Source organism: Miniopterus schreibersii, assembly GCF_964146895.1.
Source record: "Miniopterus schreibersii genome assembly, chromosome: X".
Classification (NCBI taxonomy): Eukaryota; Metazoa; Chordata; class Mammalia; order Chiroptera; family Miniopteridae; genus Miniopterus; species Miniopterus schreibersii.
This window is the reverse complement of record NC_138104.1, coordinates 58167563-58192883: the sequence shown is the minus strand read 5'-3', so window position 1 is coordinate 58192883 and position 25321 is coordinate 58167563. Positions and strand designations below refer to the sequence as shown.

Sequence of the window (25321 nt, the reverse complement as noted above, 5' to 3'; positions counted from 1 at the left end):
TCAATGGAAATTAATTCCGACCAGTACGACACCCATGTCCAAATTTAGTACGACCGAAAAGGGTTAAAACCCCTTCTGGGGGCTGGACAGGCAGCGTGCTCACCAGTCTTTTTTAATCAAACCCACTGAGCCCAGACTGCTGAAACTGCCCATACAGGAAAGGCAACAGATGGAATTCAGCAGACCATTGTATGGGGAACTAGAATTGGAGGATATGGTAGAGCCCGAGGAGTTGGCTTTGAAGCAGAGACTAACTTCGCCTCAGTGAGTGCCTGTCAGGGAAACCTGTAAGTAAGGGGAGCAATAGCCTGAGATACACGAGCTAGCCTGCACCATAAAGACTCTCTTCAGAATACTCGGGAGTAAGACCAGGAAACTACAAGGAGCAGGCAAAATGGGTGACAGGAGGAGATCCACAGAGAGCCTCTGACCAGCCAACTATATAAGGTCACCAGATCCAAACCTAGACAGCTCCTGGCATTGGCTGACACACAAGTACATCCCAGGAGACCCGAAATCAGCATACAAAACAGTGAGCCTCAGACAATATAGGCTGCCCAGACAAAATTCGACTGGTTGACTATTTTTTTTTTTTTTAGAAAGAAGTGGAAAAGAAAAAAAAAAAATTTAATTTTTCAATTGTTTTTTATTTGTTTTATCTTGCTTTGCTTGGTGTTTGTTTTTTGGGTTTTTTTGTTTTTGTTTCTTCTGTTTGTTTTTTGTCATATTATCAAGACATTCTTGATATTCTCTGCTTTATTGCTGGGATATTATCATTATAAACAAGTTCATTGCTTTATTGTTCCCTCTATATATCTTTTTGGCCTCCTTCCCTGCCCTTGTTTTACCTCTCTCTCTCTTGTTCCATTGTATAACTGTCTTCCATTTTTTTATTCTTCTTTTTCTTTATCTACCCTTTTCTTTTCTATCTTCCACTCTTTTTGATTGTTTGTGTTTGTCTTTTGACTTTGACTTTTATTTTTTTTAAATCATTTTCCTATTCCTACTCACTACCCTTATTTTTTTGTTTACCCTTCTTTCCTTTCAAAATCCTTTTTCCGTCACTTTTATCTCCCAGTAGATGCTTTATTAAATTTAAATTTTCTTTTATTTTATTGAATTTTATTTTTACTACTAGCAATAACTTATTCCCTCTTTCTTTTTTGCTTTAGTATTTGTGTTCTCGCTTCGCTATCCCAATTCTACTTTCTCTTGGGTGGTTTTCATTGGGATTGTCAAAATATTTTGTAAGTTCCTGTTTGTTTCCTGGCAGTTTGGTTGTGCTTTGTTTTCCCCTGTCAGCAGCTGTACAACAGCTCATACAATGTGGTTGTAACTGAGCCTCACAGTTAGATAACCTGAGAGGAGGGTCCGCCCATGAATGGGACAACAACAATCTAGACCCAATCACAACAGGAGAACACAAAGAACCCACAAAAGGGACACACCTAGAGAAAATAGCCCAGAAGTATAAGGAAAACACACCTCTCAGTCCCAGTGGACATATACTACAAAATCACACCACACAAGACTTGGAGACAGCAAAATTACCTATTATACAGATACAAACACTAAGAGTCACTAAAATGAGGAGACAAAGAAACAAATCCCAAACTAAAGAAAATGAATAATTGCCAGAAAAAGACCCTGATGAGATGGAGTTAAGCAAGTTACTAGAAATAGAGTTCAGAGTAATGGTTATAAAGGTGCTCAAGGAAATTAATGAGAACCACAAGACACTTAATGGAAAGGTCCAGGAATTTAGAGAAAACATGAAAAAAGAGCTAGATATGATGAACAAGAACCAGGTAGAAATGAACAATACTACATCCTATATGAAGAATAAGCTGCAAGGAATTAAAAGCTGGCTCAATGAAGCAGAGGACAGAATGACTGACTTAGAAGATAAGGTATAAAAAACACTAAACAGCAGTAAAAAAACAAAACACTTAAAAAGCATGAGGTCAGTTTAAGGAAACTTTGGGATAACATGAACAAAAACAACATTTGCACCATAGGGAAACCAGAGGGGGAGGAAAGTGAGGAAGGAGTAAAGAAACTGGTGAAGGAAATAATGACAGAAAACTTCTCTGAGCTGGTAGAGGAGAAAGCCACACAAGTTCAGAAAGTACAGAGTGTTCCAAACAAGAGGAACCCAAAGACACCCACACCAAGACACATCATAATTAAAAGGCATATGTTAAGGACAAAGAGAATATTAAGGGCTGCAAGAGAGAGACAAGCAGTGGACCTACAAGGGAACCCCCATAAGGCTGACAGCTGATTTCTCAAAAGAAACACTTCAGGCCAGAAGGGATTGGTATGAAGTTATCAATGTAATGAAAAGAGAGAAGCTGCAACAAAGACTGCTTTATCCAGCAAGGATATCATTTAAAATTTCAGGTGAAATAAAGAGCTTCCCAGACTAAAGAAGGCTAAAGGAATTCAGTAACACCAATTAGCACTGGAAGATATCCTAGAAGGACTTTTTCAAGAAGAAGAAACAATGAGAGAAAAGTACATCGGCATAAGGGAAAAAATGACATTAAATAAGTATATATCAATAATAACCTTAAATGTAAATGTAATAAATGTTCCAATCAAAAGACATAGGGTAGTGAAGGCCTGGGAAGTGGAGTGGGTGTGGAGAGAAAGGACTCAATGGGGAAAAATGGCGACATCTGTAATATTTTAAATAATGAAAAATAAAAATAAATAAATCATAAGGTAGCTGAGTGGATAAGAAAATCTGAACCATATATATGCTATCTACAAGAGACCCACATAAGGGCAAAAGTTTCACACAGGCTGAAAGTGAATAGATGGAAAAAAATATTCCATGCAAAGAGGAATGGGGGAAAAAAAGGTGGAGAGAGGAAGATGGCGGCCCTGTGAGAGGAAGCAGCGCCCCCGCTCCCAGCCACGGACTTGATTTCCTCCTAAAATCCTATGTAACCAGCTTGAAAAAAAACAGAGAAACATATCTGAGTGGACGAAGTGTGAGTGGGGGGCACTGAAGAAACATCACGGAGTCCAGTAAGAGAGGGGGCCCTTGGAAGGGGGAGTCCCCCTGAAGCCTGTGCTGGGCTCCGAGCCTGAAGGCTTGGAGGCTGCAAAGCTCCTGCCCCTCGGGAGTGCAGACAGCATCCAAAAGCAGGGATCCCACATCCAGAGCAGAGAGGGGAAAGAGCGCCCCGCGCACAGGGCAGAGGGACCCAGGGGAGCACTGAGTCCGTGAGGAGGGGACGGCGCCTTCCTAGGAAACAAAGCCTCTAGGGGTGGCTGCTCCGGGGTGTCTGGTGCTCAGGGTGCCAACCATAGGGAAGACTGTCCCAAGACCTGTGCAACCAAGTGGTGAGGGACCAGAGGACTGCGCTGAGCACCTACACACGGGGACCCTCTGCCTCCCTGTGGGGCACTGTGTTGAGCCATAGAAAGTGCTGAATCTGAGTGGCTCGGGGGAGGGGAGGAGCCCTCCCGCCCTGAGCTACCAGTGCCGAGAGGCTGGGATCTGTGACCAGCCCTGAGGGGCCCCGTGGTGGCACGAGAAGCCGCTCCAGCTTTGCTCAGACCAGCGGTGTGGAGAGCTGCCTGGAGCTGACTTTGGGTCCCCTCCCACTGGGGACCTTGAAGCAAGGGCGGCGGGACCTTGCAGGGTGGACTCTCTGCCTCTGTGTGGCTTTGTGCCTTTGCGAGTTTGATCGCGGAACTGGTTCCCACCTTTCCCGCGTGCACTGCCAGACAGACCAGCAGAGGCTGCCATTGGGGTCTGCGCAGTAGAAGGTCTGAGGGGCGGCCTGGTGCGACCAGCCAACCAGAGCTGAGCAGGGAGAGGCGGAGCCCGCCAGCCTCTCCGGCCACCAGGAGCGCCACCCCTGACAGGAATGGGGCGGGTCCCGCTCACTGAAGCCCCAGACACCCCCGCAAGGCACAGTCCTGAGGGGGAAGGGAGAGCAGCTCACCAGAGGACTTTGCAAGAATAAGACTCTCAGGGACTGTTGTTTGGGAACTGAAGGAAACCCTGAAAACCCCTGCTGGGGGCTGGGCAGGCAAAGGGCTCACCAGAATGTGTTCTTAATTGAACCCACTGAGCTCTGGCTGCTGAAGCGGCCCCGACTAAAGAGGCAACAGGCTGAAATCAATCTGAAGCTGCAGCAGGACAGAGCATGGGGAACTAGAATCAGAGGACAGGATAGGGACTGAGGAGCTGGCTGTGGTGAAGAGACTAACTCCTGCAGGGTGAGCGCCTGACAGAGATACCTCTAAGGAGAGTGATACCCTGGGCTACACTAGCCACCCTGCACCCTAAAGACTCTACAGAAGATTCTGGAGCAAGACCAGGCAACTACAAGGTTGCAAAATGGCTGACAAAAGGAAGTGGCCCACAGAGAGCCTCAGATCAACCATCTACCTTAGGACACCAGAGCCAAACCTAGACGGCTCCTCACATGGGGTAATACAAAAGTAACTCCCAGGAGAACTGAAATCAGCACACAAAACAGTGACCCTCAGACAACATAAGTTGCCCAGAAGAAACTCACCTGATTGACTTCCTTTTGTTCTGCTGGGTTGTTGTTTTTTTGGTTTTGGTTTTTTTTTGTTTTGGGGCTTTTTTGGTTTGTTTTTTGTTTGTGGGTTTGTTTATTTTTTCTCTTTTTCCCTTAGGAAGAAGAGAGAGGGGAGAAAATTTGATTTTTCTTCTTTTTTAAATTTTACAATAATTTTTTTTTTAAACATTTTTTTTAACTAAAATTTTTTTTTCTTCCCTTTTTTGTAAAAGAATTTTGTCTTACTTAGCTTGTTTTTGGTTTTGTTTTGGTTATTTGCTTTGTTTTCTTTTATCCTTGCTTCTAATATCAAGACTTTCCTGATATTCCTGCTTAACGACTGGGACTTTATCATTATAAGTTTGTACCTTTCCTCTATAGTTTCCCCCAAATCTCTTACCAGACTCCCTGCCTGCCTGGGCTTTACCTCTCTCTCTCCTCTCAATCCATTGGCATAATTTTTTCTTCTTTCTCTTTCTACTTTTCTTTCATTCTTTCATTATGCTCCCTTGTGTCTTCCTGTCCGATTGTTAGTTTCTCTTATTCTCTTTATTGTATTTTTGTTTTCTCATTTTCAACTATTATCCTACTCCTATTCTCTCCCTTAATTTTTTGCTGGCCCTTCTTTCAGAATCTTTTCTCTGCTTCTGTTATCTACCAGTAGCTTCTCCATTTTTTACATTTTAGTTTATTATTATTTTCTAAATTTTCACCAGTATTAACAACAATATACATCTCTCTCTCTAAGCGTTACTTTTCTTTCTCTCTTTCTTCTGTTTTAAGCATTCTTTTGTGCATGTGTGTGTGTGTGTGTTCTCCCTTCACTCTCCCAGTTCTATTTTCACGTGGGTTGTTTTCATTGTGACTGTCAAGATATTTTATAAGATACCTCTTGTTTCCTGGAATTTTAGTTGTGCATTGTCCTGCCTTGCCAGCACCCGTACAACAGCTTACAAGTTGAGGTTGGGGCTGAGACACAGTTACCCAACCTGAGAGGAGAGTCCTCCCAAGGACTGATCTACAACAATCTAGACCCAACCACAACACAAGAACATAAAGAAACCACAAAAGGAGCACCCACAAGAGGGACAGGCCTAGAGCAAAGAGCTCAGAGGTGTAAGGAAAACACACCTCTGGGCTCCACTGGACCCACAAGACAAAATCCCATCCCACAAGACTGGGAGACAGCAAATATATCTAATATATAGATATAAGCACTAAGACCTACCAAAATGGGGAGACAAACAACCCCCAAATTAAAGAAAAGGAAACATCGCCAGAAAAAGACTTTGATGAGATGGAGTTAAGCAAGTTATCAGAAATGGAATTCAGAGTACTGATTATGAAGATGTTCAAGGAACTTAAGAAGACTCTAGATGATAAGATTGAGAACCTTAGTGAAAACATGAAAAAAGAGATACATACCATGAATAAAACTCAGACAGAGATAAAGAATGCTGTATCTGATATCAAGAACGCACTGGAAGGAATTAAAAGCAGGCTCAATGAAGCAGAGGATACAATAAGTGACTTAGGAGACAAAGTAGAGAAAATCACACAATCAGAGCAGCAAAAAGAAAAAACACTTAAAAAGCATGAGGTAAGTCTAAGGGAACTTTGGGACAACATAAAGTGAAACAACATTCACATTATAGGAGTGCCAGAGGGGGAGGAAAGAGAGCAAGGGATAGAGAACTTGGTGGAAGAAATAATTATAGAAAACTTCCCTAGGCTGGCGAAGGAGAAAGCCGCACAAGTTCAGGAAGCTCAGAGGGTTCCAAACAAGAGGGACCCAAAGAGACCCACTCCAAGACACATCATAATTAAAATGGCAAATGTCAAGGACAAAGAGAAAATATTAAAGGCTGCAAGAGAGAGACAAGCAGTGACCTACAAGGCTACCAGCTGATTTCTCAACAGAGACTCTTCAGGCCAGAAGGGAGTTGCATGAAGTTCTCAAGTAATGAAATTCAAAAACATGCAACCAAGATTGCTTTACCCAGCAAGGCTATCATTAAAAATTGAAGGTGAAATAAAGAGCTTCCAGACAAAAAAAGCCTAAAGGAGTTCAGTACCACAAAACCAGCATTGCAAGAAAGGCGAAAAGGACTGCTTTAAGAAAAATAAGGAATAGTGAGAGAAAGGTACATCACCATAAAGGGGGGAAATGGCATTAAATAAGTTTATATCAATAGTAACCTTAAATGTAAAAGGAATAAATGGTCCAATCGAAAGACATAGGGTAGCTGAACGGATAATAAGACCAGACCCAAATATATGCTGTCTGTCTAGAAGAGACCCACCTGAGAGCAAAAGACTCACACAGGCTAAAAGTGAAGGGGTGGAGTAAAATATTCCATGCAAATGGAAAGGAAAAGAAAGCTGTAGTAGTAATTCTTATTTCTGACAAAACAGACTTCAAAATAAAGACCATAACGACAGACAAAGATGGTCACTACATATTACTAAAGAGATCAATCCAACAGGAGGAAATAACCCTTAGAAATATTTATGCACCCAATACAGGAGCACCTAAATATATAAAAAATTTCTTGGAGGACTTCAAAGGGGAGACTGACAGCAACACAATCATAGTGGGGACTTTAACACCCCACTGTCAGCATTGGACAGATCATCAAGACAAAAAATCAATAGGGAAATGCAGACCTTAAATGAATCACAAGACTTAACGGATTTGACATTTATAGAACATTTCACCCCAAAGCAGCAGAATACACATTCTTCTCAAGTGCACATGGAACATTCTCAAAACTAAACCACATTTTAGGGCACAAGGCAAGTCTCTACAAATATAAGAAGATTGAAATCATATCAAGCATCTTCTCGGATCACAATGCCATGATACTAGAAATCAACCACTATAAAAAATCTCAAAAATATTCAAACACATGGGAGCTAAATAGCATGTTATTAAAAAATGAATGGGCTACCAAGGAGGTCAAGGAAGAAATCAAACACTTCATGGAAAGTAACGAAAATGAACAGACAACAACCCAAAACCTACGGGACATGGCAAAAGCAGTCCTGAGAGGAAAATTCATAGCATTACAGGCCTATCTCAAGAAACAAGAAAATGATCTAATGAACCATCTAACACAACAACTAAAAGAACTAGAACGAGAACAGCAAGAAAAGCCCCAAGGAAGTAGAAGGAAGGAAATAATGAAAATCAGAGCAGAGATTAATGACATAGAGACTAAAAAAACAATACAAAAAATCAAGGAAACCAAGAGCTGGTTCTTTGTAAAGGTAAATAAGATTGATGCACCTTTAGCCAGACTCACTAAGAAACAAAGAGAGAGGACCCAAATAAATAAAATCAGAAATGAAAGAGGTGATATATCAACTGATCCAACAAAAATACAAAGGATTGTAAGAAAATATTATGAGCAACTATATGCCAACAAATTGGACAACATAGGGGAAATGGACAAATTCCTAGAAGCATACAACCTTCCAAAGCTGAATCAAGAAGAGGCAGAAAACCTGAATAGGCCGATAACTAATGAAATTGAAGCAGTAATCAAAAAACTCCCAGCAAACAAAAGTCCTGGACCAGGTGGATTTACATGCGAGTTCTAACAAACATTCAAAGAAGAATTAACACCTATTCTATTCAAACTATTCCAGAAAATTCAAGAGGAGGGAAAACTCCCAAATTCTTTTTATGAGGCCAGCATTACCCTAATCCCAAAACCAGATAAAGATACTACAAAGAAAGAACATTACAGCCCAATATTCCTGATGAACATAGAAGCTAAAATCCTCACTAAAATACTAGCAAACCGGATCCAGCAATACATTAAAAAGATCATACATCATGACCAAGTGGGATTTATTCCAGGGATGCAAGGCTGGCACAACATCCGCAAATCAATAAATGTGATACATCACATAAACAAAATGAAGGACAAAAATCATATGATCATATCAATAGATGCAGAAAAAGCATTCAACCAAATCTAGCACACATTTCTGATAAAAACTCTCAGGAAAGTGGGAATAGAGGGATCATACCTCAACATAATAAAGGCCATATACAACAGACCTACAGCCAACATCATACTCAATGGGCAAAAACTAAAACCATTTCCAGTAAAAACTGTAACAAGACAGGGATGTCCACATTCACCACTCTTATTCAACATAGTACTGGAAGTCCTCGCCATAGCCATCAGACAGGAAGAAAACATAAAAGATACCCAAATTGGAAAGAAGTAAAACTGTCATTATTTGCAGATGACATGATATTGTACATAGAAAACCATAAAGACTCCATCATAGTACTACTAGATTTGATAAATGAATTTGGCATGGTAGCTGGATACAAAATCAACACCCGGAAATCAATGGCATTCTTATAAAACAACAATGAACTTTCAGAGAGAGAAACTAAAAAAGCAATACCATTTACCATTGCAACTAAAAAAATAAGATACCTAGGAATAAACTTAACCAAGGATGTAAAAGACCTGTACTCAGAAAACTACGTGACACTGGAAAAAGAAATAGAGGAAGATTTAAGCAAGTGGAAGAAGATACCATGCTCATGGATTGTGAGAATTAATATCATTAAAATGTCCATACTACCCAAAGCAATTTATAAATTTAATGCAATTCCTATGAAAATACCAACAGCATATTTCACAGACCTAGAACAAACATTTCTAAAATTTATATGGAACCTAAAAAGGCCCCGAATAGCTGCAGCCACCTTGAGAAAAAAGAACAGAGTGGGAGGGATCACATTACCAGACTTCAAACTATATTACAAAGCCACTGTAATCAAAACGGCCTGTTATTGGTACAAAAACAGGCATATAGATCAATGGAACAGAACAGAGACCCCAGAAATAGACCCAACCCATTGTGGTCAGTTAATATTTGACAAAGGAGGCAAGAGTATCCAATGGATTAAGGACAGTCTCTTCAATAAGTGGTGCTGGGAAAATTGGACAGATACATGCAAAAGAATGAAACTAGACCACCAACTTTCACCATACACAAAAATAAACTCAAAATGGAAAAAAGACTTAAATGTAAGTCACAAAACCATAAAAATCCTGGAAGAAAACATAGGCAGTAAAGTCACAGACATCCCACGTAGTGGACTTTTCACTGATACATCTCCTAGGGCAAGAGAAACAATGGAAAAAATAAACATACGGGACTACATCAAACTAAATAGCTTCTGCACAGCAATAGAAAACAGCCTCAAAATACAAAGGAACCCCACGGTCTGGGAAAACATATTTGCCAAATATGTATAGGATAAGGGGCTAATTTCCAAAGTGTACAAAGAACTCATAGCACTCAGCAAGAGGAAGACAAATAACCCAATTAAGAAATGGGCAAAGGACTTCAATAGACACTTCTCCAAAGAGGACATATGGATGGCCAAGAGACACATGAGAAAATGCTCAAGGTCGCTAATCATCAGAGAGATGCAAATTAAAACAACAATGAGGTATCACTTCATACCTGTAAGAATGGCTGCCATCAAGAAATCAACAAACGACATGTGCTGGCGAGGGTGTGGAGAAAGGGGAACCCTAGTACACTGCTGGTGGGAATGCAGACTGGTGCAACCACTCTGGAAAACAGTATGGAGGTTCCTCAAAAAATTAAAAATGCAGCTGCCGTTTGACCCATTGATTCCACTCCTAGGAATGTATCCTAAGAATCCTGAAACATTCATCAGAAAGGATATATGTACCCCGATGTTCATAGCAGCACAGTTTACGATAGCTAAGATCTGGAAACAGCCCAAGTGCCCATCAGTAGATGAGTGGATAAAAAAGCTGTGGGACATTTACACCATGGAATACTATGCAGCTGTAAAGAAGAAGAATCTCGTACCCTTTGGGACAGTATGGATGGATCTGGAGAATATTATGCTAAGTGAAGTAAGCCAGGCAGCGAAAGACAAATATCACATGATCTCGCTTATACGTGGAATCTAAAGAACTTAATAAACTGATGAACAGAATAGATTCAATGACATGGAAGCATAGATGAGACTGACAAATGTCAGAAGGATAGAGGAGGGCGGGTGGGTGGAGGGAGAGAGAGTAACCAAAATATTTATATGCATATATACACAACCCAAGGACATGGACAATGGTGGGGAGAGGGACTGGGGAGGGGGAAGGAACGGGGTGGAATGGGTCATTGGTGAGAAAGAGGGACATCTGTAATATTTTAAACAATAATAAAATTTTAAAAAATAAAAAAATAAAATAAAATAAAATAAAATAATAAAATACAAAAAGGTGGAATGGCAATATTTATTTCTGACAAAATAGACTATAAAATAAAGACCATAACAAGAGACAAAAAAGGTAATTACATAATACTAAAGGGATCGAGCCAACAAGGGGAAATAACCCCTATAAATATGTTTGCATCCAATATAGAAGCACCTAAATATATAAAAAATTTCTTGGTGGACTTTAAGGGGGAGATTGACCGCAACACAATCATAGTGAGGGACTTTAACATCCCATTGTCATAACTGGACAGATCATCAAGACAAAAAATCAACAGGGAAACACATACCTTAAATGACACCCTAGATCTTATGGATTTAATTTCTATTCACAGAACATTTCATCCCAAAGCAGCAGAAAACACATTCATCTCAAGTGCACATGGAACATCCTCAAAAACATACGACATGTTAGAGTAGAAAACAAGTCTTTACAGGTTCAAGAAGATTGAAATAATACCAATCATCTTTTCAGATCACACTGCATTAAACAAGGAATCAACCAGTATAAAAAAACTCAACATTAAGTAAAGGACATATACAACAAACCAATAGCCAACATTATACTCAATGGTCAAAAACGAAAACCATTTCCCTTAAAAACAAGAACAGGACAGGGTTGTCTGCTTTCACCACTTTTATGCAACATAGAACTGGAAGTTCCTGCCACAGCCATCAGAAAGGTAAATAAAAACAGTATCCAAATTGGAAAGGAGGACGTAAAACTGTAATTATTTGCAGATGACATGATATTGTACACAGAAAATCCTAAAGACTCCACCAAAATACTGCATGATTTGATAAATGAATTTGGCAAGATAGCTGGATACAAAATTAACATCCGCAATTTGACAGCATTTTTATATACCAAGAACGAACTCTCAGAAAGAGAAACTAAAAAAAACAATACCATTTAGCTTTGCAACTAAAAAAATAAAGATACCTAAGAATAAACTTAACCAAGGATATAAAAGAACTGTACTCAAAAAACTACAGGACACTGAAAAAAGAAATAGGGAAAGATATAAACAAGTGGAAGAATATACCATGCTCATGCATTGGAAGAATTAATGTAATTAAAATGCTCATACTACCCAAAGGAATCTACAGATTCAATGCAATTCCTATTAAAATACACAGAGCATATTTCACACAGCTAGAAGAGCTAGAACATTCTAATAATTTATATGGCACCAAAAACAAACAAACAAACAAACAAACAAACAGCCGCAGTCATCTTGAGAAAGAACAAAGAGGGTGGGATCACTTTACAAGATATCAAACCATACTACAAAGCCATTGTAATCAAAACAGCCTGGTATTGGTACAACAACAGACATATAGCTCAATGGAGTAAAGACAGTCTCTTTAATAGGTGGTAATTGGAAAATTGGACAGGTACATGCAAAAAAATGAAACTAGATCACCAATTTAATCCATACAAAAAAATAAATTCGAAACGGACAAACGACTTAAATGTAAGTTGTGAAACCATAAGAATCCTGGCAAAAAACATAGGCATCTCACCTAGTAGAATTTTCACTGATACTTCTCTTAGGGCAAGAGAAACAAAAGAAAAAAATAAACAAATGGGACTACATCAAACTGAAAAGCTTCTGCACAGCAAAGAAATCTGCTTTGAAATAGAAAGGAACCCCAAGGTTTGGGAGATCATATTTGTCAAGGATGCATCTTATAACTGGCTAATTTCCAAAGTGTACAAAGTACTCATACAAGTCAACAAGAGGAAGACAATCCAATTAAAAAATGGAAAAAGGACCTGAATCTACACTTCTCCAAAGAGGACATACAGATGGCCAAAAGACATATGAAAAAATGCTCAAGGTCACTAATCACCAGAGAGATGCAAATTAAAACCACAATGAGGTATCACTTCACACCTGTCAGAATGGCTCCCATGAACAAATCAACAAACAACATGTGCTGGCAAGGATGTGGAGAAAGTGGAACCCAGCACAATTTACAATAGCTAAGATCTGGAAGTAGCACAAGTGCTCATCAGTAGATGAGTGGATAACAAAGCTGTGGGGTGTTTACACCATGGAGTACTATGCAGTTCTAAAGAAGAAAGATCTTGTTCCCTTTGGGACAGTACGGATGGACCTGAAGAATATTATGCTAAGCAAAATAAGCTAGCCAGAGAAAAACAAACATCACATGATCTCACTTATATGTGGAATCTAAAGAACATAGTAAACTGATGAACAAAATAGAGTCAGTGACTTGGAAGCATGGATCAGACTGATGAATCTCAGAGGGAAGGTGGGGGTGGGTGGGGAGAGATTAACCAAAAAATTTATATGCATATATACATAACCCAAGGATACAGACAATAGTGTGGTGAGACACTAGTGAGGGGAGTGGGTGCCAGATGGAAGGGATCAATGGGGGAGAAAAGGGGACATCTGTAATAATGAAGGAAGGAAGGAAGGAAGGAAGGAAGGAAGGAAGGAAGGAAGGAAGGAAGGAAGGGAGGGAGGGAGGGAGGGAGGGAGGGAGGGAGGGAGGGAGGGAGGGAGGGAGGGAGGGAGGGAGGGAGGGAGGGAGGGAGGGAGGGAGGGAGGGAGGAGAGGAGAGGAAAGAGAGCAAGAAATTGAAAACCTATTTGAAAAAATAATGACAGAAAACTTCTCCTACCTGGGGAAAGAAATAGACTTACAAGTCCAGGAAGCACAGAGGGTCACAAACAAGACGAACCCAAAAGGCTCACAGCAAGACACATCATAATTAAAATGCCAAAAGTTAAAGACAAAGAGAGAATCTTAAAAGCACCAAGAGAAAAGCAGTTAATTACATACAAGGGAGCACCCATACGACTTTCAGCTGATTTCTTAACAGAAACTTTGCAGGCCAGAAGGGAGTGGCAAAAAATATTCAAAGTGATGAAAAACATGGAACTACAACCAAGATTGCTCCACCTAGCAAAGCTATCATTTAGAACTGAAGGTCAGATAAAGAGCTTCTTAGACAAGGAAAAGCTAAAGGAGGCCATCACCACCAAACCAGCACTACAGGGAATGTTGAAGGGTCTTCTTTAACAAGAAGCTAATGAACAAAAGAATCTGATGAACTAAATAGATCCAGAGACACTGACACATGTAACAGACGATCGTATTTCAGGGGGAAGAGGGAAGGGAGGTGGAAGGTGGGAAAAGATTAACCAAAGTAGTTATATGCATATATGCATAACCCATGGACACAGACAATGACGGGGTGAAGGCCTGGGGAGGGGGTGGGAGCGAGGTGGAGGGGGTCAATTGGGGGGGGGGAATGGGACACCTGTAATACTTTCAACAATAAAGATAAATTTTAAAAAAAAAAGTCAATACAGAAACAGTGACTAAATGGCACACTACGTCAGATGGATTTAATTGATATTTACAGAACATTTTACCCCAAAGCTGCAGAATAGACATTCCTCTCAAGTGCACATGGAACATTCTAAAAATAGACCACATGTTAGGGCACAAGGCAAGTCTCTACAAATATAAGAAGATTGAAATCATATCAAGCATCTTCTCAGATCACAGTGGCATGAAATTATAAATCAACTACAGTAAAAACACTCAAAAACATTCAAACACATGGAGGCTAAATAGCATATTATTAAATAATGAATGGGTTACCAATAAGATCAAGAAAGGAATCAAAAACTTCCTGGAATCAAATGAAAATGAACACACAACAACGTAAAATCTATGGGACACAATGAGGGAAGTTCATAGCACTATAGGCCTACCTGAAAAAGCAAAAAAAAAATTTAGTAAACTATCTAACCCTACAACTTAATGAATTAGAAAGCTCCCCCTGTGAAGCCATCCAGACCAGCACTTTTGTTTGCTGGGAGTTTTTTTTATTACTCCTTCAATTTCATTAGTTATTAGCCTATTCAGGTTTCCTGATTCTTCCTGATTCAGTTTTACATGATCTCACTCATATGTGGACTCTAATAAACAAAATAGACTGAGAAACAACATAGATCTAGAGACATAGAAGCATGGAACAGACTGATGAATCTCATTGGGAAGGCTGGTGTTGGGGAGTGGGTGGGGAAAGACTAATCAAATAACTTATATGCATATATGCATAACCCACAGACACAGAAAATAGTATGGTGAAGGCCTGAAGGGGGTCGGATGCGGGGTGGAGGGGATCAATGGGGGAAAAAGGAAATATCAGTAATACTTTCAACAATAAAGATAAATGTTTTTTAAAAAGAAAAAATAAACAAATTGGATTTCATAAAAAATAATTTAAATGTCCATCTGATGACAATATCAACAAAGTAAAAAGGGAACCCAGAATGCTGGAAAAATATTTGCAGATAATATATAAATGATTAATATACAGGATACACAGAGAACTTCGAAATTCAACAATAAAATAGTGAATAACCCAATTAAAAAATGGGCAGAGGACTTAAATAGACAGTTCTCCAGAGAAGATATACAAATGGCCAAAAATCACATGAAAAGATGGCCAACATCACTAGTCATTAGGGAAATGCAAATCAAAACTACATGTGGTCCAGCTGGCATGTCTCAGCAGTTGAGCATCGACCTAGGATCCAGGGGATTGTGGTTCAATTCCCAGTTAGGGCACATGCCCAGGTTGTGGCTCGATCCCCAGTTGGGTGGCACGCAGGAGGCAGCCAATCAATGACTCTCTCATCACTGATGTTTCTATTTCTCTCTCCCTCTCCCTCCCTCCCTGTGAAATCAGTAAAGATATATATATTTTTAAAATTACATGTGATACTACCTCACACCCATTAGGATGTAAAATTTAAAATAAAAACACAGAAAACAACAAGAGTTGGAAAGGACGTGGAGAAATTAGAAGTTTTGTGCACTGTTGGTAAGAATGTAAAATGGTATATCCACTGTGAAAACAGTATGACAGTTCCTCAAAAATTAATAATAGAATTACCATGTTTTCCAGCAATTCCACTTAACCTGTGGGATCTGACATTATGTCCAGGCAGACAGTATCAGAATTATATCAAATTGTAGAATACACAGCTGGTGTCACAGAGAACTGTGCTATTTGGGGCAAACCTCCACACATTTGGTGGCCAGAAGTGAAACATTTTGTGTAAGCAATAAAGGAGGCTCACAGGGAAGAAATATGTATATAGGAGAAAAACACACAGTAGGGAAGAACTACAGCAAGGGAGAAACTGTAGTACTTTAGGCTATTGGGTACTTCATTCAACCATAAAAGTAGATATGGAATTTAGGGATTAGGAGCAACTGATATTGTTTTGTAAGCCCAATTAACTATGTGGTTTGGCTGCCAGAAAAGAGCTAATTTGAGCATTGGCTCCATTAAAAGAAACACAGGATCTAAAACAGTGCTGCCCAGTTTAACTTCCTGTGATAACGCAATGTTCCCTATCTGAGCTGTCCAACAAAGTAGCCATTAACCACAGGTGGCTACTGAGACTTGATATATCTAGTGGGACTAAATTTTTTATTTTAATTAATTTACATTTAAATAGTTATGTGTGGATAATTGCTACCATATTGGACAGTGCAGATTTATAATATTTAGAACATAAAAGGCATATATTATTAGTTAGGTCTGAAGAACTGTGTTCATTTCTAGTTACCATACTTAGAAAAACTGGAAGTGACATCCAGGAAGTGAGCTTATTAGGAACATTGTTAGAATGAGCTGGGGAAGAGCTTTCAAGTAAAAGATTTATGTTATCATATGGCAGAACTAGCAGCCTTAGAAATGACTAGAAAATATGTATAAATTCTATATGAGGAAGAATTTTGTGTTTCAGCTTTGTAAAAATAATAATGATAATCTCCTCTTCCACAGGTATTCCAAAAGAGGCTAAATTACTTTTCACCCAAGAAGTCATGTACAAGTAGGAGATTGGTCTACAACAATGGTTCGTAAGGTATAACCTGCAGAACAAATTCAACCAGCCATTTGATTGTTGTAAATAAAGTTTTATTGGAACACAGCCACTTACACTCATTTATAGATTGTTTATGGCTGCACTACAGCAGATTAACTAGGTATGACAGACTTTATGGCTGGCCAAGTCTAAAATATAGTATTTACTACCTGGCTCTTTACAGAAAATGCTTATTGATCCCTGGTCTAAAATAGTGGTTCTCAGAACCATCTGGAGAACTAATAAAGAACACAGAGGCCTGGGCTTATTGGAATAAAGTAGGGCCTGGCCTCTTTATTTTTATCAAGTTCCCTAGTGATTATATTTTTAACAGCTTTATGGAGATATAATTCATATACCATATAATTCATCCATTTAAAATATACAATTCAGGCCTTGGCCAGGTAGTTCAGTTGGTTAGAGCATCATCCCGATACACCAAGGTTGCAGGTTTGATCCCCATTCAGGATGCACACCAGAATCAACCAATGAATGCATAAATAAGTGGAACAACAAATCAATGCTTCTTTCTTTCCCCCCACCCCTCCCCACCACCCTCTCTCCTTTCTTCTCTCTCAAATATATATATATGTATATGTATACACACACAATTTAATGGTTTTTAGTATATCCAGAGTTGTGCAACCACCACCCAATCAATTTTAGAGCATTTTCATCACACCAAAAAGAAACCCCATACCAATTAGCAGTCACTTCCCATTTCCCCCATCTCTCACAGCCTTAGGCAACCATTAATCTACTTTGTGTCTCTATAAATGTGCTATTCTAAAAATATCATATGAATAAGATGATACAGCAACATGTGGTCTTTGTAGCTCACTTCAACTTAGCATGTTTTTAAGGTTCATCTATGTTGTAACATGTACCAGTACTCTGTTTCTTTTTATTGCCAAATACTACTTCATGGTATGAGTATGCCATATTTTGTTTATTTGTTCATCAATTAATAGACATTTTGGTTGATTCCACATTTTAGTATTAAGAGTAATGCTGCTATGAGCATTCCAAGTTGTATGGACATATGTTTCTTATTTAACTCAGGAATGGAATTGCTGGGTAAATGGTAATTCCATTGAGACTGTTTCCAAAGCTGCTCTACCATTTTATATTCCTACCAGCAGTTTATGAGGGTTACAATTTTTCTACATCCTTGCCAGTATCTGTTATTATCTGTCTTTTTTAAAGCATTTTTTTAAAAATATGCCTTTATTGATTTCAGAGAGAGGAAGGAAGAGAGAGATAGAAACATCAATGATGAGAGAGTCATTGACCGGCTGCCTCCTGCATGCCCCCTACTAGAGATTGAGCCTGCAACCTGGGCATGTGCCCTGACTGGGAATCAAACCACAATCCCCTGGATCATAGGTCGATGCTCAACCGCTGAGCCATGCCAGCTGAGCTTGAAGTATTTTTTAATTGATTTTAGAGAAAGGAAGAAAAAGGGGTGGGGGGAGAGAGAAATATTGATGTGAGAGAAAAACATGGCTCAGTTGTCTCCCGCATGCTCCCCGACCAGAGATCGAATCCACAATCTGAGTATGTGCCCTGACCTGGAAACACCTTTTGGTGTACGAGATGCTCCAACCAAGCCACACCAGCCAGGGCTTATCTGTCCTTTTTACTCTAGCCACCCTAGTGGGTATGAAGTGGTTTCTCATTGTGGTTTTGATTTGCATTTTCCTGATGGCTTATGATGTTGAGCAACTTTTTAAGTGCTTATTCCCCTGCAATTCTGATGCAAAGTGATATCTGAGAACTATTAAGAGGTCTGTAAGTGCTTTAAGGTCCCTTTTGACATTAATGATCCCATGAAGATAGTACCAGAGAGGTATATCACTTGCAGAAGTATACTTGCTCGTGCCTTCCTGTTCCACCTGACACTGACCTGCAGGTTAACCTAGTCTAACTCTTATTTTATAAAGCCATGACTATCTTATTCCTTTTTTATTTTATTATTTTAATTTTTAATATAAATTTTAAAATTAACTTGATTATTGATTGTTTAAATCATTAAATAAGCAGTTCCTTCTAACTTGATCAACACAATGGCAAATATTGTGCTCTGTGAGTATGTATGGAGATGGAGTTTAGATATAGATTCAATGTGTTCATGAAAACCTTAGAAAAATTTTAGTCTTTAGAGAAAAGAAAATTAATTCTTCTGTACCTTTCATTATCCATCAGCAGTTTGGCAATGCTCAGACAGAAGTCTAAAGACATGTCAAGCTGTAGTATTTCTATGACAGCTAGAAACAAAGAGGAAAAAAATGAAATAATCATGTCAGTTTCATTTATGAGGAAACTTAGCTATTTTCAATAATTTTTCTCTGTTCAAAATCTACTTTCCAAATGTTTGCCATATTCCAAGTCTTGCCTAAAAAGTTATCAAAATCTTTTAATGAATAATATACAATGCTAGAGAAAGTGCAGTGAAACAGGAACTCTTAAACAGATGACAAAGTGATCCGTTACAATCCTTTTAAAAAGCAACTTGGCAATACTATATGCTAAGAACACAGTGGTTAAAAGCTTGAGATGTGAAGTCAGAAAGACCTATATTTGAAACCACTTGTCACCAGCGTGACCATAGGCAAGTTACTTAGATTTTCCGCACCCTAGCTTTGTCATCTGTAAAATGGGGACTATATCACCAATCTCTTGGGGGTGACTGAGAGGGTTCTGTGAGATAATATATGTAATTTATATAGCAAAACACCTAGCACTTAGTAAGCATTCAATAAATGACAGCTGCTATTATTATTATTCCTTGTACCTCAGAAATTGTATTTCTGAAAAGTCATCTGAAATATGGGAAAATGTTTATGAACAAAGATATTAAAAGCAGTGTAGATTATAACAATAAAAAGAAAATATACTCTGAGTGTGCACTACAGGATAAGGAACTGTGTGCTTGGTGGCTAGCAGTGGACAAAACACAAAATCCCTGCTATCAAGAAGCTTATAGTCTAGCTGACAGTTCACTATGGGTATTTTTAGTATTTACCAAGAACTTCCTTAATGGGTATGTGCCACCTTTTCATAATTTAAAAAAAAAAATGTATATTTTTAAAATTTCTTCTTTTCTCCAACAAAAAATACCAGTAAAATTCTAATGCCAGCCCTTAGATTGACCATTTTAAAAGTAAAATACTTTCAGTAGCAAAGAAATGAACAGACAATAAAAATTCAAGTTTCATACATTCTCTCAATACAACAAAATAAAACATAATTTTATTATTTTAAACTATGGAAAACTTAGAGTCAGAGAAGTCTCCTAATTTGTACTCTGACATTGCAACTTCATTACTCTGAATATCAACAGTATCTAGATTAAGTTAAGTAAGACAATCTGGGAATAAAGATTAATTTCACTTTAAACTCTGCTTCTTATCTACATTTTGATAAAATTATAATGGGGAAATCTAGTCCAAAATTAATCAACTTCACACTAGGTGACTCCAATAATCTCTCTGGTCTTCCTGCATTGCATTAGTTTGAGTAAGCCTATTCCTTTAATTGGTTAGTTGGCTTCTTTATTCCCTTATTGCAAAAAAAGTGAAGTTGTCCTCCTGGTTCCTAACATTTTTCAACCTGTGTATACTGAGATGACAACCTAGAGATAGTAACAACCTAGAGATGAAGAATCCTTTGTACATTTCTGAGGTCTCTTAGTGATTGGTTAAGATTCTAGAGGTCACAGAGTTTCAGCAGTACTACATTAGCACTAAATTTAGAGCTACTTCCAAATTTGACTACTGACCAACTTATAACAGATTATTGTTATTTATTGGATAATCAGTGATTATACTAACATAATTTTATAGAGTAAAAATAATGAAGCTCTATAATACAACTATATTTTTATATAGCAAAAAAAAAAAAGCATGTATGCATTAAAAGAATTTAGAGTGAGTTATTTTTATGACTAAACATAACTGAAATACTGTTAAGGGGCCAGTGTGCATAAAGAGATTTCTTTTGCCTCACTTATCTATATAACAGTGAAAATACATCATCATAATAACAGTAGTAATAACAGTGATAATAATAACTACAATAATAGTTGTTATTACACACTTAACTATACACCAGGTATGGCGCTAAATGTTCTACATACATTTTCTCATAGGATTCTCAAAACAACACAATATCTCTTTTAAAGATGAACTGAAGTGCAGAAAAGTTAAGTAACCTGCCAAAAGACCCACAGCTATATATCGGGATGTTTACTTTGTGATGAGTATATTCAAGTCCCCTGAGAATTTTGAAAAACAAATAACAATGTTTATATAATTATAAAAATCACATTACAAAGGCTTTTCCCATCAATAGGTAATCTTTATTCATAGTAGTAGACAACTTAAGAAGGGTTGGGCAGCTGCAACTCTCTGCTAGATTAAAAGAAAACAGATAGCTTTTATTCAGGTCTTTTTTACTACATATTAAATTTGCTACTGTTCTCTCCTTTCTCTTTTTCTTCCTGGCTAATGATCATCTCTCTTTCTTATGTGATCATTTTCCTTCTCAGACACCATCAAATCATACTACAAAATATCTATATTCAACAAATTGGTGGTTAAATTTCAAAATTGCACTTCACACACAGAGATGATACCTTCAAGGAGTTCTTCATTAGCTGTTTCGCCCTTCAAGAGGATTTTTATCTTCAAGAAAAGTCCAGCTGGGTTTAAATGTTCCTATTTTAAACAAAGAAATCACAATTATCTTAAAACTAGAATGTAAAAGACAATTTTCAAGTAATTGCCTGTTTTATTCAACCACAGCAGGATGACTCATGATCAAAGGAAATCAAAATTATAAAAGATCAGATCATAATATCCAGTTTATCCCTGGGAATATTTTTCCTGATATTTTGTTCAATCTAAATGAAATGAGACAAGGAAAAGAACATGTAAACATTTCCAATGAGTGGCAAGCATTTAAATGGCAAGGTCAATACTTAAACTGTGTGAATATAAGGCCATATTCTTGTCTTGGTAAGCAAAACCCCAAACATCAATTAGAATTGGGTGTGAGCTTTTTTTGAGATTTTAATGATAGCTTGAGTACTCTGCAAACAATGGTTGAAAGAAATAGAAAACATAATGTCTTTCCTATAGGATATGCCTGTCATATTTACTATTCACAACAATGAACTCTGAATGGTTTTACCAAGCCCTGTTGGCGGGCCTTAAGCCATTTGTGATCTCTAGCCTGGTTCTACATTTGCCTGACAGGGTACATCTTTTAACAGCTGGCTAAGATTAAAAGTGCAGTGTAGGCCCCCAGAATAGAACTTTTCTCTCTAAAAAGCCAATTATCCTCAACATGAACACGTACTCATTAAATTCAAACTCTGAAAATGATTATGCTTATTCATGTGTGAGATGCCTTAAGAATGGAAAGTTAGAGGAAGCAAGCACTGGTATTAAAAGGTTTTGCAAATATAGATGACATTAATACAAAGAATAAAGTTGCAAATTTTAATCTATTCCATTACTCCCTTTCCTAGTGGGCATGGTGAAATATGTCTTAGGCTCACTTACCTTTGATGTACAGGTCATACAGATCTTGGCAGGATCTGTTTTCCTTTAGTCTGTGATACTCACAAAAGTTAACATTGTTTTTCTCTTTTATTTCATTACTAAACAACTCCAAAGAATGGATAGTACTTGCTTTTATTGTATCATAATCTATTTATTTCCATAAACATTTGCACTGTAGTGTCCATCCTTACTTTCTCTTGAAACTAAGCTTTCAAAATTCATGACTAAGTACCAGTTAAATCCATCAGCTTTCTCTCTTCCATCAATCTCCTCGTGTTATCTGTAACATTTCTCAGTGTCATTTCTCACACTTCTTCCTTAGATTTTTGTTTGTTTTTGCTTTTGCTTTTTACCAAACAGTTATTGGAAAACTGGATCCAGGAATAACAAATTTTCAAGGCAAGTACTGTGAATATTGTTTTGCAGATGAGGAACCTGAGGCCCCTATGGAGTAGCTTACCCACAGTCATACACTTGCTAAGTGGTAGAGTTGAAATTTGAATTCAGATCTCTCTGACGCTAAAGGCCATAATCTTTCCACTATAATATGTTGCCTCCCCTGAAGTTCTTTCTACCCTTGGCCTGCCTAACATTATACTGTCCAGTACTCCTGTAAGCTCTAAAGACAACTTTTCCATTTTTTAGTGTGAAGTGTATCATATATACATACACAATTATAGAAAATACATATGTATAATTTACAGAATGATAAAACAAACACCCATGTACTCACTACATAAGAAACAGAACACTATCAGTACATTAGAGGCCTCCAATGTACACTTACTTGCCCATTTGCATTCTCCTCACTTACCACAAAGGTAAACTACCTTGAATTTTGTGCAGCCATGTCCTTGTTTTTCTTTATAGGTACTCAATATATTGTTTAGTTTTACCTGCATTTGAGTTTCATTCAAACAGAATCATAATGTATACAAATCCTTCTGTGACTTGCTTCTTTCATTCAATATCATAATTTTAAGATTCATTTATGTGGATGCATGAAACTAATTTGTTTTCATTACTCTGCAGTGTGGTCTTCAAATCGTATTCCCTTCAACAATATCACCTGGCCCAGCCGGGTGTGGCTCAGCGGTTGAGCGTCGACCTAGGATCCAGGCGATAGGGGTTCGATTCCCGGTCAGGGCACATGCCCGGGTTGCAGCCTTGATCCCCAGTCGGGGGCGTGCAAGAGGCAGCTGATCAATGACTCTCTCATCACTGATGTTTCTATCTCTCTCTCTCTCTCTCCTTTCCTCTCTCTGAAATCAATAAAGATATATTTAAAAAAACACACACAACAATATCACCTGGAAACTTGTTAAAAATGCAGACCCCAACCAAACCTACTGAATCAGAAACTTTGGGTGTGGGGCCCAGCAAATAGTGTGTATGTGTGTGTGGTTTAAAAAAAATGTGTAAAATCATTATTATTGATGTGTATTATAAAAAGTTTCCATTTCAACATAAATTCTAGTACCTGTTTAATAAGGTAATAAACATGGAAACTATGTTTTAACAGACACTCTAGTTAATAGTTATGAATACTAAAGTTTGAGAATGACTACTCTATATAGCATTCCATTATAAGACAATTTATTTACTTGGTCTACTTTGGACACTTGAGTTGCTTTCAATCCAATTGCTATTATGAACAATCAGCTTTTTGTACTTTTCTCCTAGTATACAAATGCAAGAACTTTTTTCCAAAGTATATACCTAGGAGTGAAGTTGCTAGGTGATTCAACTTTATCAAGTAATGTCAAACTGTTATTCAAAGTAGTTGTATCAATACTCAAAAAACTAGGATTAGAAGGGAAACTTCCGCAACCTAATAAAGAGCATCTACAAATATCCCACAGATAACACCATACTATAATGGTGAAATACCGAAAACCTTTCCACCTGTGATCAGGAACAAGGAACAAGAAAAAGATGTCTGTTCTTGCACTTCTATTCAACATTGCAATAGACAATAGACATTCTCACCAGGGCAATTAGGGAAGAAAAAGAGATAAAAGGCATCCAGATTGGAAGGAAGTAAAATATCTCTATTTGCAGGTGAAATGATCTTGCATATTGAAAAGCCTAAGGAATCCAATATAAAACTACTAAAGCTAAAAAGGAATTCAGTCAAGTTTCAACATCAGTATTTTATTTTGGGAGGGGGAGAGGAGGAGAGGGAGAGAGGGAGAGAGAGAGAAACACATCAATGTGAGAGAGACACATCGATTGGTTACCTCCTGCAGGCACCCCTGACCAGGGCCGGGATCAAACCTGAAACACTTTGGTGTGCAAAACAACGATCCACATCAGCCAGGGCAAAATATCAATACCTTAAAAATCAACTGTATTTCTATATACTATCAATTAACAATCCACAAGTGAAGTTAAGAAAATAATTGCATTTATAATAGCATCAAAAAGAATAAAATACATAGGAATAAATTTAACAAAAGAAGGGCAAGACTTATAGACTGAAAAATACAAAACATTGTTAAAAATATTTAAAAAGGCCTAAATAAATGAAAAAGCAGCCCATGTTCCTGGATTGGAAGACTTAACATTGTTAAAATGGCAATAATCCCCAGATTGATCTACAGATACAATGCAATATCTATCAAATTCCCAGCTGGATTCTTTGCAGAAATTGACAAGTTGATCCCAAAATTCATATGAAAATGCAAAAGATCTAGAACAGCCAAAACAATCTTGAGAAAAAAGAACAAAGTTGTAGGTATCGCACTCCCTAATTGCATATTATACTATAAAGCTTTAATAATCAAAATAGTATAGTACTGGCCCCAAAACAGACACATATCAATGGAACAGGATAGAAAGCACAGAAATGTACTCTCACTTATAGGGTCAATCTATGACAAAGGACGAAAGAAAATACAATGGAGAAATGACAGACTCTTCAACAAGTTGTTTTGGGAAAACTGGACAGACACATGCAAAAAAACAAAACTGGACCACTCTATTA

At 37.9% G+C, this 25321-nt stretch overlaps 1 protein-coding gene across 1 annotated transcript in view; it reads right to left on the bottom strand.

Annotated features, from left to right (window-relative positions):
• TEX11 (testis expressed 11) overlaps positions 1-25321 on the bottom strand; it is a gene marked incomplete at both ends in the record, with an annotated part of 365391 nt that overhangs the window by 145983 nt on the left and 194087 nt on the right. Inside the window, 2 exons of the mRNA XM_081125501.1 lie at positions 18957-19035; positions 21405-21486. Of these exons, the coding sequence (XP_080981627.1) occupies positions 18957-19035; positions 21405-21486 (161 nt within the window). The remainder of the gene's footprint in view (positions 1-18956; positions 19036-21404; positions 21487-25321) is intronic.